This window comes from Xyrauchen texanus, chromosome 18 (genome assembly GCF_025860055.1).
Source record: "Xyrauchen texanus isolate HMW12.3.18 chromosome 18, RBS_HiC_50CHRs, whole genome shotgun sequence".
NCBI lineage: Eukaryota > Metazoa > Chordata > Actinopteri > Cypriniformes > Catostomidae > Xyrauchen > Xyrauchen texanus.
The window spans coordinates 3749899-3769507 of record NC_068293.1 but is presented as its reverse complement, the minus strand read 5'-3'; the positions used below and the strand labels follow the sequence as shown (position 1 = coordinate 3769507).

At 35.5% G+C, this 19609-nt stretch overlaps 1 protein-coding gene across 2 annotated transcripts in view; it reads left to right on the top strand.

The window, feature by feature from the left end:
- Nucleotides 1-1933: 1933 nt before the first annotated feature.
- Nucleotides 1934-19609, top strand: part of LOC127658711 (mitogen-activated protein kinase kinase kinase 20-like) — a 50702-nt gene continuing 33026 nt past the window's right edge. For both annotated transcript variants that reach the window (XM_052148150.1, XM_052148151.1), the window contains exons 1-9: nt 1934-2061; nt 8333-8523; nt 9038-9125; nt 14586-14687; nt 15059-15124; nt 15293-15321; nt 15426-15563; nt 17331-17417; nt 17517-17591. In XM_052148150.1, the coding sequence (XP_052004110.1) occupies nt 8365-8523; nt 9038-9125; nt 14586-14687; nt 15059-15124; nt 15293-15321; nt 15426-15563; nt 17331-17417; nt 17517-17591 (744 nt within the window). In that variant the 5' untranslated portion in view covers nt 1934-2061; nt 8333-8364. The remainder of the gene's footprint in view (nt 2062-8332; nt 8524-9037; nt 9126-14585; nt 14688-15058; nt 15125-15292; nt 15322-15425; nt 15564-17330; nt 17418-17516; nt 17592-19609) is intronic.

Below are 19609 nucleotides of genomic sequence, written 5' to 3'. Positions count from 1 at the left end.
TTTAAATATTCCTGATCATACTTTCTCTGTTTTTGGCTTGGCACAGAATCTGCCTCCTCTCCTGTAGACTTTTGTATTGTAGACAGTACACTACAAAGCGATAATTTTTACAACACGTATATGCATAACACGCACATTAACATGCAAGCTAGCAGGACAGATGTGTACAGACGTGAACCATTATGTTTTTATTCCCCCGCTCTGCACCTTGCCTGGGGTTCTCTGGCACACTACCCCACCCCCCCAGGGGAGGCGTGTCTCACCAATTAAAAACCTCTGCTGTAGGATGTTCAGACCTGTTTGTGACATTTGTTATATTACTATGCCATGGTTAATATGTTGCCCCTTATTTCCAAATTTTATATTTAAACAGTTTTTAGCTTCAAACTCTTAAAAAGTGTTTTTGTTAAATCATACAGTTTTGGAATGATATGAGGGTGAGTAAATGATGACAGAATTGACCTTTTTGTCAAACTATTCTTTGCAGAAGGACTTTCTGAACATGTTGAGTAAATGTTGATGTGAGATCAGTCATCACAAAGCATTTTGTTTTTAAATGACATTTTTATTATTTTTTGTAATCTTGATTTGTGGAAATTATGAACTGGATGTAAATTATTTATATCATTATAAGCATGAATAAGATAAATATTGACATGAGGACATATGAGCACATTTCAAAAGCCTCTTGGTGGCTTGTCTGCTAAGTTTATACCTATGTGTGTATTGTGTAAATAAACCTGTCAAAAGATGCATATTTACTGACATCGTCAGTCTTTTTTTATCCTTTAATAAGTAGGGCCTTGGTTCCACTCAAGTATCAAATGCTTAAAGAATGCACATACTGCCCATATTATATTATTATATTATATCATATTATATTACATTATATTTGTTACATAATTATAAATAAACTTTATATTTTTAAGAATTCTATTTTTTTATTATTTAAAGATTCAGTTATAATTATATTATAATTTTAATTAGTAACATTTTATAATAAAATTAATAATAATAATAATAGTGATAATAACAAATAATGATTGTTTTGTTAATCAAAAACAATAATTTTAAATGTTTATAAATTAAATAAATTTGTTGTATAACTTAATATAATTAAATATATAACTGAAATATATATATATATATTTAACTTTAATCTGATACATTTTAATGTAATACACAATTATAATGCAATATAATAATATTAAAATAATAATAACAACAACAACAATTGTTGTTGTTTATACAAAACTATAATAATATTGATAATTATTATTCTTAAGTTATATCACTATAACATTCTAACATAGTACAACTATGTAATGTAATATGTAATATATAGTTGATATAATTAAGCTATATATGTATATATAATGTAATAAGTTATGTTTTTAACTTTTTTCTTTGTGTAACACAATATACATTTTTTGACTGAAGCTTAATCGTGTGCATTAATTAAATATTATATTATATTGTATTATATTGTATTGCATTACATTATAGTTATATATTTGTTGTTACAAACATAATTATATATTCTATATATTTAAAAATGATTATTAATTGTAATGAGATTTAAATATTTTATTAAAATAATAAAATGTATTACCGGTATTATTATTATTATTACTTTGTTGTTTTTGTAATGCAAAATAAATAATAACAGTTTTGGTTACTTTTGACAGGCTGCTAGTTATAATAATATCTATTTATAATTTAATATAACTTTATATATAACTTAATGTATGAAATCATTTGTTTTCTATACCAAATTTTTGGTCTGAAGTTTAACTGTGTGAAATGCATGAATCTTTTTTAAATCAGTGCATTGGGTGTCGCAACACGTTGAACGCTGTGACCGCCAGGCGACGCTGTTTCTCTCTGCGGTTTGTGTGGTTATGTGTGTTTACAGCTCTGATCAGGAAGAAGTTGTTGAGCAACACGTGAATTGAGCGTACTAAAGAAACATCCGACACTGAGTCACAAGCTCACCGCAAGATCTTCATGATTGCCGTCCTTTTGTCCCTTGAAAACTGACAGCGGAACACAGGAGAACGGGTATGTGTGCTGCTGTACTAATAACACTCATACTGTATCCATGATGACATTGTGTCACTGCTTGTGTATCTGTGGATTTGTGGATATGATGGGATCTTCCTGGACCTGTTCCCGGTCATCTCATGTTAAAAACAGGGAACGTTTGGATTACGTACTACGGAAATGGTCACTTATTATAGAATTGATGCAGCATTGCATTTTGAAAGCTTTAAAATCTGCCAAATGAAAGCACAGCCAGGGCTATATTTACACGTGATATGCTCGCTGTAGTATAACAAACTGTTTATATCTTACACTATACATAATTGTCATCGTTTGCATGACGTCCTGTTTTAACTTGGTCTGTCTGATTTGGTCCTGTCTAACTTATTATGTGATAAATCCTGTATAACAAGTCCATACCACAGTGCACACTATACTAGCGTGATACTTTGACATATTGGAACTGTGTCATTGCTGTTACTTTCCATTGTTTTCACATGATAATACAAAGAATACAATGGCAATACAATGGTACATTTCCAGAATACCTTTTTTTTTTAACTATTGTACTTTTGCTAAAACATGAGATTCCTCTAGAGCTTTCAGTTCATATAAAGTGTAGGCTATCTTTGATGATGATGATAGTCCTAATAATGTGTACTTAAATTGTAGTTATAATGTAATAATACCTTAATATGTACAGTATAACCAAGCAAATAGGGCACCAGAAATAAAGTTTGAATGATTTCATGTAAATGAGGTTTGAGTTGATGAGTTGTTTTTGTCATAAAGAGCTAAATCTCGTCCTTTTGTCTACAGCATGCTGCTTTATGTATGGGACGTGTGAATACACATGCATTACTCACAGGCATCCCAACCTGCAAAAAGTCATTTCAGGGAGGCAACTTTAAAGAGGTCTAAGGAGTTTATTGTTTTCATGTAGCCTAGGTAACTAGCCGGCCTGAATAATATGCACATGAAATGAAACTTGTTTAACTCACCTCAACATGTATTTTACAATCATTTAACCCGCCATGGGCAATGCTGAAGTCACTGTTACAAACTGTACAGCGTGCAAGACTGTCATTATGTTTCACTCTTATTAGACAGGGGTACACTTTCGTGTAGTCTGGCGTAAAATTTGTCTTATATTTTCGCTTTTTGGGGCACTCTCCCTCTGCCATGGCGCTCCTGTGTCTAGATACACTGTCCTGATTAATTAGGTTCGGGAGAAGAGATAAAAGCCCGCCCACACTGACAATTGATTGGTTGACTTACCGAAACAGGCCAATCAGGATGCTCTCTGTCTTCACTTCTTGATGCACACATGCACACACACACGCAAGGTCTCTCGCTCTCTCCCTCTCTGCCGTGCGCGCTAGACAGTTTGGAGCACAGTCTAACCGCTCTTGCTCGCTCTTGATTCCGGGAGATTTTAACTAATTTGCGGGCATCAGGGAGACGCTATCAATACGCGGGAGACTCCCGGAACTTCCGGGAGACTTGGGATGTCTGCTTGTTATTCAGCTGGTTTTGCTTTCTGTTCCATTGTAAAGGCCATGAGTTGAGATATGAATGGAGAAAAGCTGCTGTCATCCTATTGGTTTAAGAATTAGAGGAAATAATTTGAAAAGCTCAAGAACACAGTGGCCAAAGTCACACTTTTATATGAGTGTAGGTATATATCATGTACAGTATCGTTGCATTGGATCACAAAATATCCAAGCAACTGTAATTTATTTTGTAGAAAGATTGCACTAACACACTTTTCATCCACAACAAGCTATGTGAAGCACAAATCGTCCTGGAAAGTGCATGAGCCGCGACATCTATCTGTGAGAATGGAGCGAAAATCTGCTGAGCACTACAGCTGACCAGCACAGTCCTGTGTCATGTGCAACAATTTCCTATAATGCAGACTGCATTATATGTGTACAAGGCTGGGTATCATTCCAAACATATCAATACGATACCTTGACTTCGATACCGGTTCCTAAACGCTATTTTTTTTCAATACCAATTTTATGAAATCCGATTTAACAAGATTACAAACATTACACATTACCTCAAATTACATTAATTACATTACTTTCAGTTTGTTGACTTTTTTTTACAGACTCAAAGACTCATCTCCTGAGCCTTCTGGTTTCCTCATGCCAGGGTCGGCAGGGGAGGAGGCTATAACATTAATGTGAAGAGGGGAAAAAAACTAAACAAGAAAGCTAAACTGTTAATTCAGCCAACCCTAAGGATAAGTAAGATAACTTAACAAGATAACTAATTTAACGTGAGTTAAACTTGATCAGTTACTGTCAACCTTAAAGCATTTTTAGCATTGATTTATCTAGCTATCTATAGCTGTACATCCAAACAATATCTAAAATTACGTATGTCCCAGTTTATAGGACTATGTCACCTCGCACTTGTTAATTTAACAAGTACACAAGCATGTTCCACTACAAGTTAGCCGATTTTGTTTTTTGGTTGAGCCTGGTGAAATGTAGCCACACTTTTGATCTTTTCCACATCTTTCACATGTATGGGGGTTGAGATGCACACACACACTACAGCCTCACGTGTGAGCCGCATCTCTGGGAATAACCAGCGTAAACTACGTAGTGTTTTTCTTTGATGCCTAAACACAGCCAATCACCAGCACTTTTTGATTTGGGCACATCTAGCATGCTACATGCTTATCACTGACGTTGACGAGATTAACCCCTTAGGTATCAAAATTTGGGACCGAACGACAAGACATTTTTTGATACTCGATTGTTTAGAGGGAATTCGGTCGGTGCCTAAAGTGTATCGAACTCGATACCCAGCACTACATGTGTATGTTTTAACCAGACTGATCACACAGTGAAATCAGAACAGAACAGTAGGTTGACTTTTCTTTAGCTTAATTTGGTCTGTGCTAAATGAAATGTGAAACACTGCCCGCAGTGGCCAAAGCGGTACGTGTTGTTGGGTGTATGGGCATGTGTGAGCCATTTTCGAGGCGAAATGTCCACAGAGGGGCACCAAAAGCAGGTGTCGACACGAGTTGTTTTCAGCTGTACATGATGTTTTACAGTGAAGAATTCTTATTTTTTGAACGGTAACCCCAAACCTAATCCTATCGTTCAGTGGAATACAAATGTAATGTATTGTTGAGGGGAAAATGCTACCTAAAAATCACACTTGTCACAATGAGATCGCAAATGGTTTCTGGTTTCAATGCGAGATTCGAACCCTGGTCTCCTATTGCTGATGCAACATGCTTCACCACAGGTGAAGGTAAACACACTGAAGCCGATGCAAAGATGTCTGATAGGAGATACCGCTTGTCCATGTTTCAGCATTATGTGGCCGATCTCAGAGTAACAACATGGGAAACAACATGCCGACCTGCCGCGTGATCATGTTTTTTAAGAAGAGGCATTTAGAGGATCTCAAACTAAGGGTGATGTTCTGTGATGTTTGTCTATAAACTGAAGTCTTGATTTATTGTAAGAACCCTTTCATGATATAAACTAGAATATTACAGTACTGGAATTATAATATGTGTTCTGCAATTGATATTTATTTACATGAATTGAAAGTGACAACATGTGCACCTTTATGCCATTACACATGAATTATGAAGGCTGCTTTTTAAAATATGTATTAATATTTCAACCTACCACTACTAATGTATATATATATATATATATATATATATATATATATATATATATATATATATATATATATATTCATACGAGCAGACAGAGAAGTAAGTCGATTGGTACACAGTGAGGAAAATAAGTATTTGAACACCCTGCTATTTTGCAAGTTCTCCCACTTAGAAATCATGGAGGGGTCTGAAATTGTCATCGTGAGGTGCATGTCCACTGTGAGAGACATAATCTAAAAAAAATCCAGAAATCACAATGTATGATTTTTTAACTATTTATTTGTATGATACAGCTGCAAATAAGTATTTGAACACCTGAGAAAATCAATGTTAATATTTGGTACAGTAGCCTTTGTTTGCAATTACAGAGGTCAAACGTTTCCTGTAGTTTTTCACCAGGTTTGCACACACTGCAGGAGGGATTTTGGCCCACTCCTCCACACAGATCTTCTCTAGATCAGTCAGGTTTCTGGGCTGTCGCTGAGAAACACGGAGTTTGAGCTCCCTCCAAAGATTCTCTATTGGGTTTAGGTCTCGAGACTGGCTAGGCCACGCCAGAACCTTGATATGCTTCTTACAGAGCCACTCCTTGGTTATCCTGGCTGTGTGCTTCGGGTCATTGTCATGTTGGAAGACCCACCCTCGACCCATCTTCAATGCTCTAACTGAGGGAAGGAGGTTGTTCCCCAAAATCTCGCAATACATAGCCCCGGTCATCCTCTCCTTAATACAGTGCAGTCAGCCCTGTCCCATGTGCAGAAAAACACCCCCAAAGCATGATGCTACCACCCCCATGCTTCACAGTAGGGATGGTGTTCTTGGGATGGTACTCATCATTCTTCTTCCTCCAAACACGGTTAGTGGAATTATGACCAAAAAGTTCTATTTTGGTCTCATCTGACCACATGACTTTCTCCCATGTCTCCTCTGGATCATCCAAATGGTCATTGGCAAACTTAAGACGGGCCTTGACATGTGCTGGTTTAAGCAGGGGAACCTTCTGTGCCATGCATGATTTCAAACCATGACGTCTTAGTGTATTACCAACAGTAACCTTGGAAACGGTGGTCCCAGCTCTTTTCAGGTCATTGACCAGCTCCTCCCGTGTAGTTCTGGGCTGATTTCTCACCTTTCTTAGGATCATTGAGACCCCACGAGGTGAGATCTTGCATGGAGCCCCAGTCCGAGGGAGATTGACAGTCATGTTTAGCTTCTTCCATTTTCTAATGATTGCTCCAACAGTGGACCTTTTTTCACCAAGCTGCTTGGCAATTTCCCCGTAGCCCTTTCCAGCCTTGTGGAGGTGTACAATTTTGTCTCTAGTGTCTTTGGACAGCTCTTTGGTCTTGGCCATGTTAGTAGTTGGATTCTTACTGATTGTATGGGGTGGACAGGTGTCTTTATGCACCTAACGACCTCAAATAGGTGCATCTAATTTAGGATAATAAATGGAGTGGAGGTGGACATTTTAAAGGCAGACTAACAGGTCTTTGAGGGTCAGAATTCTAGCTGATAGACAGGTGTTCAAATACTTATTTGCAGCTGTATCATACAAATAAATAGTTAAAAAATCATACATTGTGATTTCTGGATTTTTTTTTAGATTATGTCTCTCACAGTGGACATGCACCTACGATGACAATTTCAGACCCCTCCATTATTTCTAAGTGGGAGAACTTGCAAAATAGCAGGGTGTTCAAATACTTATTTTCCTCACTGTATATACATACTGTATATAGTATATAAATGTATAACATATAATAATTTAAATATTGAAAAATAAATGACTGAGCCAATGAAATGCAGTTGTTTTCACATATCAAAGCTAAGCTGGGGTCAGAGTGCAGGGTCAGCCATGAAACAGCACCCCTGGAGCAGATAGGGTCAAGGGCCTTGCTCAAGGGCCCAACAGTGGTATCTTGACAGTGCAGGGGCTTGAACCCCCGACCTTGCGGACAGTAACCCAGAGCCTTAACCGCTGAGCCACCACTTATACAATGGCATAACACCTGTTTCCCAAACCATCACATATATCTTTCATTATCATGTACAACTGAAGTCCTTCATCACGGAAGCTATAATTAAAGCTAAAACGTTTGCCAGTGTAGCCTATAGTTTTTGCTCTTTTGTCTTGAAACTTTACAGATGCACACAGAACAGGATTAAAATGATGGGCATCATCACTGTATTGAACCTCTCCATAGGCCTACACTATATCTCGATCTAGAGAGACACTTGGTGCATTCGTAGATCATCTGGTCATAGAGCAGTCAGTGAATTGTGCTGTGAGCTGATCACAGATGTATGTGTTTGTGTGTGTGTAGTTGTCATACAATCAGAGATTTGAGGAATTCCCTGTCATTGAACAGTGATATCATTCACATCTACACACATTGAGCCAAACATCATATTCACACTAGTCTGTGACACTTCAGTGAACCTTATTAGTGTCAGTGAGTCCATTCTGTGTGACAGCTAGCGGTGTGTGTGTGTGTGTGTGTGTGTGTGTGTGTGTGTGTTGATTGCATTAGAAATGAACAGATCTCTCATTGGCTTATCAAATCACAGCATCTGTCCTCTGAGGAGCCTCATCCCTCATTCCCCTCTCATCCTCTTCTCTTCGTTCTTCAGGACAGAAGTGTGTTTGAAAGTGGCAGTATGTCATGGCATCTCTGGGCACCACCTTTGTGCAAATCAAATTCGATGACATCCTCTTCTACGAGAACTGCGGCGGCGGGAGTTTCGGGAGCGTGTATCGCGCCTTTTGGCTCTCCCAGGACAAAGAGGTGGCGGTGAAAAAGCTTCTGAAGATTGAGAAAGAGGTGGGAGACAGCCATACACATGCTTTAATTGTCAGTGTGATAATCATTTTAATTGCCTCTCTGTGTGTCGACTCAGATTGCGCCCCCTCCATCTAAACTCACACAGGGTCTTTTGTGAAGTGAAATTCAGAGACTGTGTCTTTATGAGAAAATTGTCTCACAATTAAGTCATATTAGTCGCATCTGAGGGCAGTGTTTGTCTTTGGGGTGAAGTGTATTTACTTTTAAGGGTTCTTTACAATGTGATTTTTAGTGCATAATAGATTTAGCCGTGTTGGGTTTGTACTGTTTGAATTGGTTTAATAAGCTTTCTTTAAATATAAAAGTTGGATGGAGGCGTTAACTGATTCAGTGCAAGTCCATATACTTCACTTCACATTATAGGAACTCGTCCTTGTTCTTATTTTCATTCCACTATGTTTTAGGAAGTATGCATATTTCTTAATTATCCTTATCATAAATAGTTTTTGATAATTGCTTTGTTTTGGTCTTTGTGTTTGGCCTATATTTTCAGGCAGAGATTTTGAGTGTTCTCAGTCATCGAAATGTCATCCAGTTTTATGGAGTGATTCTGGAAGCACCCAACTATGGAATTGTTACAGGTCAGTACAACACGTATCTCTCTCTAGCTTTTCACTCATCTCTGAATCACAATCATTTATTAATTCTGTCACTGGCTCATTGACGGCAGAAGAGATCTTTCCTATTCCTCGTATCACTCTGCGATCTCTAGTAAGATAAGAAAATGATTTCAACTCATATCAATATTTCATCTCCATGTATTGATTTATTTGGCAAGTAGTTTTGTAATAAGCAGGATAATGCAATAAACACCAACAGAACTCCAATGTGAACTGGAGCTGGAATTCAGCTTTTTTTGAGACTCTGTGGTCTGTAATTTTGCTCGCATAAATGATGGGATTTCAACTCAAATCAATATTTCATTTTCATATAGATATTTGTAGTAAGTAGGATAACATATAGGGATGGGACAATATATGAAATATCGTGAACCTAAATAAATGATGAACCTTATCAAGTAAAAATTTGATTATTCAGAATTTTCAAAGTAGTTTTTCGTCCATTTGGTCATAAATCAAATAACCCATCAAACATCTAAATCTCTCTGTGGCTTTTTCTGCTCTATTTACAAGGTCCTTTAAAGTGCTCGAATTTAGCATTTCGAAATGTAACCCTATAATGCTGTGCATATGTAATACATGATTTTAGATAGCCTCTACATCATCAATATAATAAAACTTTGCTATACAATGTACTAGGGTTGCGCGGTAAACTGGTACTAATGAAGTATCACGTTAAATAAAAAAAATGTACCGAAACGATATCATCTTGTTGCTAATTTCGGTGCCATATAACACAGGGCTGCAACTGACGATTATTATGATAAACTATTAATCAACTATATAGCGATTATTGCAATGATTAATCATTAGCTCTTAACTGATTATTAAGCTTGTGCCCTGACATAAAAGGTCATTTTAAATGTGCTTACTAACAATACAGAGGACAAAATCATCTTTTAAAAATATCTCTAAATGGCATTCACTGAATTAAAGGGGGAAAAAATACTTTTTCTAAGTTTAATTCAGTAAAATATTCACTGCAAAAAAATTTCTATCAAGTGTTTTTGTCTTGTTTCACATTTAAAAGAATCTAAAAATCCTTAAAAAAAAAAGATGTATTCACCTGAGAAGCAGCATATAAGATATTTAGACTTGCTTTTAGAGAATAGATCTTGAATATACAGTAAGTGTATTGTGTATTTAAGTGTACTTTTTCACTTGGTTATACTTATAAAATATACTTCTATTCAAGATCTATTCTCTAAAAGCAAGTCTAAATATCTTATATGCTGCTTCTCAGGTGAATGCATCTTTTTTTAAGGATTTTACTTTTAAATGTGAAACAAGACAAAAACTCTTGATAACAATGGGATTTTTGCAGTTCATTTCTTTACTGAATTAAACTTAATAAAAAGTATTTTTTCAGGATTTTTATATATTTTTTTATATTTATAGTTTTAATATTATATTCAACATTCTCAGATAACACTTTTTATTCTGCAGTATAGCTGCTAAAGAAAATGTACGTTGTTTTAAAGGAGTTTTAGATATTTAGTTTGAAAAACAAGCCAAAACAAAATTAAAAACATATTTTGTTGCAGTGTATAATGGGGCGAAGACTACACCTCTCTCAACTTTCTGTTCATCTTTTACTCACTAAAAACCTCTCATCCTCGCCGATGAAGTAATATGAGTGATTCGAATCAAAGACATACAAAACATCTATTAATGAAACCATCTATTACATCAGTGGAATATTTAACATCTGAAGTTTATCTAGGATGATAAAGATTTCCACACTCCATGTGGTGACACATTTATGGAATATTCCTCCCCTTTCATTTAATGAACTATTTAGAAAAAGCTTTTCTCCATCTTCTGTTGTTATTCTGTGACAGGTCTGGGATGAGCTATCTTCAGTGTGTTAATTCTCACAAAATGAAATGAGATGAATGAGATTTTATAAAATAGTCATGATGATTTTTTTCATCATAAATATTTTCACACCGTAGCACACAGCAAGTTGGGATAAAGTTATATTCTATTTACACGTTTTCTATTAAAGAAATGTTTAAAGGATTAAAACATTCTCTGTAATGATTTTCCTCACATTTTATATGAACTCTCTGCTCTGCTCTGAGTGAAAGTGACTCAGCACAGGAAGTTGTAGTAATTGTAAAAGTGTTGTGTAAATGTGTTTGCTCAGCTGCACTGAGAGATAGTATTTATAAAAAGTAAATGTAATTAAGAGCAGGTATCGGAGAGAGATTATTATGAACAGGTTATTAATTTCCCCTGTATGTGTATCTCTGTTTGAACCTGATAAACTGATCATTATATGATGTGTACTCACAGTGACCTGAAATAAATCTAAACAAAACAATATTCAGCATTATTAGGCACTTTCCTTGAGTGGGGTCTGAAACTTCAAATAATACAAAATCGAATTTAAAAATAGGTCAGTTAAAGAAGGTGCTTAACCTTCAGAAAATGTCAGAAAGATCATCTAAATATATTATGAGCTGTTTTATTTTCTGTTTTTGTATATGAAGTTTACCATTTAAGTAACCCTACCAAAATTGATAGATTTTGAAATTCAATTTAAAATCCTGATTTGTGTGATTTTGTAATTTTTTTGGAAAAAGGTTAACATTAAATTGACAAAATTGATCAAATTAAAAACTTACCCTACATCAGAATGGGTAACAGGGTTGCAAGTAACAGTTATTCATATTAAGCATAAACTAAGTTATCACTCAAATGTTGTTTTTTAGTTATTGATAAACCATAAATTAAAGCAATATATATATTTGTAACTTATTCTTTAAAATAATTCTCCAAATGATGTTTAATAAATAATTTGTTATTACTTCATAGCCATTAATACTGTAGTTCCAAATAAAGATAACATTTCTAACAGCTATTCTAGCTAACATACAGTATTAGTTCTAATAATTAATACAAAAATAAAAAACACCAAAGTGTACTACATTTGATCAGGAAATGCTTTTAGGAAGTAAATATGTCCTACAATGTGACATTGTATACTCATCTAAAGCTAAAAATATTTTAAACAGCATTTTGCTCATTCATTTATTACAGTATTTCACTAAAGCTTTTTTGACCTCATGTTAATTTATAGACTACATGAAATATTTGTGCTTTCAAAAATGCTTTTTTGTTTGAAATGATTAAAAACAGTAAAAAACTGGTGACCAATAACATCTAAAATATAGTTTTGTATGATACGTTTTAGGCATCCATATACATTTTATATACATCCATATACTTTTCTTTTTGTCAGTCATTAGACACGTGTCAACACATACAGTATCAGTAGGGTCATGTGGGGCACATGTAAAGATGAAATAATTATGATTTAAGGTGTGTCTAGAAACAAGAACAAAGTCCAGAGCTTTCAGAGTGCTCGTATATTTGTTTCAATACAGATAATTAAATCAAAGTGGATTCAGAGTATTAAATGATGCTGTTTTGGCTGTGAATTGTGTGAGCCAGTTATAAGTGTTTATATGTGTGTGTGTGTGTGTGTGTGTGTAGAGTTATTTATGTATGTGTTAGTGACTGTAGGTGTTACGCAATGTGTGGACTTTCCACTTTCTGAATTTTAAACTCGATTTCCAGTGTACTGACTGCTTTTCATGGGCACTAACAGCACAATGTTCATTTCAGTCAGCAAATAGTGCTGAGTTTTGTGAATAAGGCGTAATCTATAATAAGCTTAATTTACATACAAATGAGGCTTGTTTGCATGTAAAAGAATAGCAATAATAAAGCAAAATCACACAAGCAAGAGTGTTGTATGGCCCTACATTAGCATGTGCTGATTTAGGGCCAAACAGCATGACTGTGAGTGTGAAATTGCTTTTATACAACAGTTCAACGAAAAAGTAAATACAAAAAATGAGGAAAAACTAAGGACTGTCATAAAAAAACTTGGAACTACTTTCTTACGCCATGGATCAGGATTTGCAAAGGTGTGCACAAGCCTCCATTACTAAATCAAAAATGATGAATTGGGCTATTTCTAACAAGTCATTGGAGTAACAAGGATCTGTGTGAGTTTGAGAGAGAGAGAGCGAGAGAGCGAATGAGCATGTGTGATTACCTGCGTCTGTCGTGACTCCCAAGCAGTGATGAACAGTAAAGCTATAGCTGTTTAACTCTATTCCTCAGCTGTAGTGTAGTGTTAGTCAGCTTGCTGATGATAATGGAATTCTGGTCAAATACATCCCATTTTCTCTGTGTAAAAATAGCTGTTCAAGCCGTGGCTCCCCCCTGAGTACTTTGCAGTAGCCAGTGCATACTCTCCTCCGCCATGTTGAATGTTTACATTTCCCAACATTTGACACTCCGGTATCCAATAATTTAAAGCCTTTGTGTGATTGCTCAGTAATTTGTGTGTCTCAGCTCTGATATGCCTTAATGCTGAAGCTGTTTGTTCAACTTTGTTTCCCAGCTGTTATGTAGTAGTGTAGTAATCCGAGCGATAATGGAGTGAGAGACTATGCAGATGACTTCAAAGTAACTGCTCGCTGACTGGCCTGAGCTGACTCAAACTGAACTGGCTCATACCATATAAAATGGTGTTTTGTTGCCACCTGCTGGCTCAAATCTTTTATGTCACAGGGAAAAATGCAAAGACAAACATACTGTAGCTATTTGGCACATCTGTGCTCCTCTTACACTTAGTTCAGAATGACACTAACACACGTGGAGTGATACAAACAGTGAAGCGCCCGAGAGCTGATGTTCTGAAACATCAATACTCACGGAACGTGTCTCATCCAATCAGATTCATAGACCGAAACTAAATGCTGTATAACATAATTTAAATACTAGGGATGTCCCTTTTTTTTGAGAACGAGTACTAGTACCGATAATTAATTTTTGGTACTCGCCGATACCGAGTCCGATACCTGTTTTTTTTTTTTACAGTTTATTTCAATTGTATTTTCAAAATGGTGTTTAAATAAATGAATTCATTAAAACTTTAATCAAATTAAAATATAGAAATTAATTTTCATTATAATATTGTATTATTTTTTTTATCAAAAAAAGTGCTTATATACAGAACCTCACAGCACAATCCAAAATTCAACATTGGATTTATACAGTATTTTGTCCAATAAAGTGCTGCATATCAGAGCATCACAGATGTGAGATACTGCTTATGTATAATACAATTACTACTGATTTATTCTTATTATTATTAGTAGTAGTAGTAGTATTACAGTGAATATTATATAAATTTACAGTTGCAATATACTTCTGTCATACTTCTTTCCTATAAATTTGATGGTGAAGTGTTTCTGTGTTGTTTTTAATTTGTGTGTGAATACCACGCGCAACTGTTCAGTGAACACACCCTAATATGTTAAACAAAAGCTTTTATGAGATTTTCTAGATTTGTTTGTATTTTAATTTTCATTATTATTCTGTGTTTGTGTCTTATGGTAGAGTACGCCAGTTGTGGATCTCTGTTTGACTATCTGTCCAGTGCCGAGAGTGAGGACATCAGCATGAAACAGATCATGACCTGGGCCGTGGACATTGCTAAAGGTATTACACACTCATACTCAAACACCATATCATTATAAATACATATCATATTTACTGATCTAAATGAATGAAAAAAGCACAGTAATCTACTCAAATATACAAACAATGAAAAGTGCATTTTTGTTAAACATCCTGGCCTTTCTTTTCTATATAATGAAAGTAAATGTGGACTGGGGCTGTTAAGCTCCAAAAGTATCAAGCATAAAAGTGGTCCATACATCTCTTCAGAATATGAAAGCATAAAACAGACAAATTTGTAAGGAACAGACCAAAGTCAATATGTATTGTACTTTCAGTGTTATAAAAGTGTTTTTTTAAGTGTAATCAGTATTTTCACTAGATCCATTAATGCAGTGTTTTGCTTTCCATAGGCATGCATTATCTGCACGCTGACGCCCCTGTCAAAGTTATCCACAGAGACCTCAAATCCCGCAATGGTTTGTTACTCAGTCAATTCATGTATTTAATCTTGCTTCAAATAGTTTTTCATAGAAAAAGCTTTTTTATTTGGTTTTTGTTCAGTTTAGATAGAAACACAGTAGAAGTCCAGTTACAGTGGGCACATCATGAATGCTGTTTTTGAATTTTCATGTGTTTATTTCCAGTTGTCTTGACAGCAGAGAATGTTCTCAAGGTATTTGACCCTATATGTTCTCACAAGCACACACAATGAAGATTATATTCGTTTTATGAATATAGCATGATAATGAGGATAATCCCGACTCTCCATTCCTTCAGATCTGTGATTTTGGGGCATCTAAGTTTCATTCTCACACCACCCACATGTCTCTGGTTGGCACATTTCCCTGGATGGCCCCTGAAGTCATCCAGAGCCTTCCTGTGTCTGAGACCTGTGACACATACTCGTATGGAGTGGTGAGTGTGTGTATATCTGTATATGTGTGTGTTGGACTGCGGTACATATGTATGTGCTGTGTTTGAGAGCAGGGTTTGGGGATCAGAACCAAAAAGTAAAAAGAGAACGTAGAACAACAGAACACACAGGGGGGAATTCACTAAGAATAAATTGAGCTGGTAGAAGTGCTGGTTATTTGCATGTGCTGTCTGCACTGGTTTAGCACCCGATTAACTTTAGGAATAATTCAGATCAGCTGGTCATTAGTTTCGTCAAGTCCAACTCAAAGTGAACCACAAATTGAGTTTTGTGCATAAGGCTTGTGAGATTAATTCGAGAGAGTAATTACTGGATGGTTCTTCATATGACAATGTGTATTTAAAGATAAACATTATGAATTTTGTTGTAATTAGTGGTATAAAAATAAACGATTAACACCTTTACAAAAACGTTGTGTTCATTAACACTAAATTCGCTTGAAACAACAATGAACAATACTTTTACAGTACTTATTCATTTTAGTTAATGCTAATTTCCACATATACTCATATATTTGTTACATTTTAAGTTGAACATATTAACATCATTTTGAACTAACATGAACAGTGAACTATTTTATTTTCATAAGTTATCATTAACAAAGATTAATATATGCTGTAAAACAAACCTTGTTTAATGAAATGTATTATATGTAAGGGATAATGCACAGTCAGCCGGTTAAACTGACTGTACATTTGTGTAAATAAACTGGACAGGGTGATCAGGAACCAACACTATTGGCCAATCAGAATGGATTATTCCAGAGTAATCCCATGTATTAAGCAATGTTAACAAATAGAACCTTATTGTAAGTGTTACAAATGAATGAATTACATATCTTAATGAAGAAGTCCATCTGTCTTGTTTATTAACTGTTTATTAAAAAAAAAAAAAAAGCACCACAAGTATTGATAGTGGAATTGTTAAGGAACCGGAATTATTTAGAGGAATCGGAACTCGAAACGTTCAATTTCTTACGATTCCCAGAAATAATACAGAAAACGTGAAATTTCACTGCTCTCAATACCAATTTCAATACTACAGCAAACTAATATGCTATTGAGCATAGGCCTTTCAAGTTTAAACAGTTAAAGGGATAGTTCACCCAAAAATGAAAATTGTCTCATTATTTACTCACCCTCATGATATCCCTGGTGTGTATGACTTTCTTTCTTCAGCAGAACACATTTGAAGAAAATAGAAAATATCTATGCTCAGTAGGTCCCCTGATGATTTCCCCACCTGTTTACATTCACTTAAGACAAAACCAAATTTTTTAGCATTTTTACTCAATGAGTAATCAATACGATTGATACTGTTGAATAACAAGAATCTTTACTTTTGTATTTAATTGATAGACATACAATTCTCTTGAAGCAGCTCTAGACCAGTGATGCTGAGGTGGAGGAGGGTTTCAGAGAGAAAACTCTTGTAGCATGCTGCAGTGAAACTGGCTTTCCTGCAAAGAACTGAACAGTTTAAATGTTAGACAAAGAGAGAGTACGCAAGTTGATTTGCCAACAGATAAAACTTGTGCCATGTAGAGTTTCATGAATGAATTTAGAGTCATTACTTTTGACATCCTTAGTGAGGACTTTCAGACTGTGTGACTGACACACACACATCCTTAAAGCTTTGTTTTTGATGATGTTTCATTCTGTCAGTCATGTCTCATTCAGACTATCCTGCTTTTGCATGTCTCTACATTACTGTTAGTTCCTTGTCATATGGTGGTGGTGTTCTTTCAGGTCCTGTGGGAAATGCTGACGCGTGAAATCCCCTTCAAAGGTCTGGAGGGGCTGCAGGTGGCCTGGCTGGTGGTGGAGAAGAACGAGGTAACGGAATGATCTGATTGGCACCCAGCAGAGAGCATGACACTGATTTATTTTTTACAGTAGTTTTCGTGTTTTATTTGTGTTATTTATGTTTTGCAGAGGTTGACTATTCCAAGTTGCTGTCCAGCCAGTTTTGCCTGTCTGATGAGAAGCTGCTGGGTCACAGAACCGAAAGTAAGCACACACACGTTTACTAAGCTATCTACATAGATGTTGTTGTTTTTTTATATAAAGCTTATAGAAATTGCTACAGAAAAACCTGATTAAAATTAACTTAGATATTGTTTTTGGTAAACACACACACAGTTATTATATCCTTATTCTATGTGATCAGCATTAGCAAATATCTGAATTGTTATGGCTTTGATTTTGCATAGCAACCACAGCAACACATAATAAACTTAGGATAATTACATACATTGCAAAGCATTAGAAAAGTGTAGCAAGACTCTAGTAATTATGCAGTGCTAAACTAGATTGGTATTTACTGTGTTAAAAGTGAACACTATTAAGGCATGAATAATAGATAAGTCATGCTGTTTGGTCAGGACAGAAATAACAGCTGTCTTTATTAATATATGACTGTCTCTCTTCCTGTTTGACATTTTTAATCAACCCAATCAGAGTTCATTGAATTCCTGCTTCATGTCAGGGCTTGTCTTTTACTCTCATTTGCACTCTGTCAGGTCACACTTCTCTCCCAAATGCTCGCACTCATTCCAGTAAGCTTCATAAATTCATATGTGTTGGCACTGAGATGCGCCTGTCACTCACAGAGTGCTGGGCATGCCAGAGATGAATATTGAAATGCTCAAAAACATCATTCAGAACGCGAGTTCAGTCGATATACTGTACATCAGGCTGCTTTTTAAACAGTGTTTTACAAACTCACATTTTTCTTCGATGTGCTGATGTATAAACATTTATTTTTAACATCCGCACAGGTGGCCTCCAAGCTAACAGACCAATAAGGGCTAAAATATGTCAGTTATAAGCTAGCTTTTCCATTTATCTCAATAGCAGTTGTTCGGCTGGTGCATTCAGCCATGGATTTACATTGTATGGATGTTTGCAATTTATATCTTGCAAAACAAATTGTTTTGTCAGAATACATGGCTACATTTGAACAGGTTTCAGTGGATAACGATGTGGTTTACACACGTAATGGTGTAGTGACAGCATCTACAAGCAGGGGTTAGCTGGCTATGCTAACCAGCCAAACCCTCAGTATGTTATATTGGAGCTACAGTGGTTTTTTTGTGTTGTCAAGCTACGACTTAATTTTTTTGTGTGTATCCATGGCACAACGCGTTATCGAACATTTAAAGGAAGGATGAAAAAAACAAAATTTGCATTTGCATTTAGTATATGACTAATAATGTGTTGCATTTATCTAAAAATGCTACTGTCTTAGTAGAGAAAACACGTTGTTATTTTAGTTAGCTTTACGTCACAATAGTGTATTTCCTCTCAGTCGTTGTTTTGGCAGTAAATTATGTTTATCGCAAGTGAAATGTTAAAAATGAAAAGCTAAGCTGTTTAGGCTTGTGACACTACGATTTCAGGACAAACTGCTTTCCATATGGATTTAATTCAGAATGCTATTCTGGCCCCTAAAATAACCCCAATGGCCCCAGTTTCCATATTATACTGGGGTGCGTTTCCCAAAAGCATTGTTAGCCAAATATGGTCACAAGTTCTATCTTTTCCAACATAGTTCATTGATTTGGAGTTTTATTCTCGATGAATGAATGTTACATTCTCAAACAGCATCGTAAAGTTGTGCGTTTTTTACTACAGCTCTTAACCTGTGTTTAGAAGCAAATTTCCCTGTTAGTTTGCTGTGTGGACATTATTTGTCCATTAGTTCACTGATATAAATGGAATCGTTCATTTCATATATATCTTTCATTCTGTAAACACTTTGACCATGTTTACAAGCATTTAAGAGAACTACTTATTCCAGTGTTTTGCAGAAAGCAGCGTTCTGAAACGTCACGTAAACACGAGTGCAGCCGTTTAAGAGATTATATGCTGTTAAGAGAATGTGCTTTATCACACATGGTTTCTGTAAGTTTATATGTTTCTAAAGAATAAGCATGTGCATATGCTCGAGTGTCGGTAACACCTACTATTGAAGGGCAATTACAAAGTGCAAGGTTAAAAAAGCTCTATATAAGTGCAGACCATTT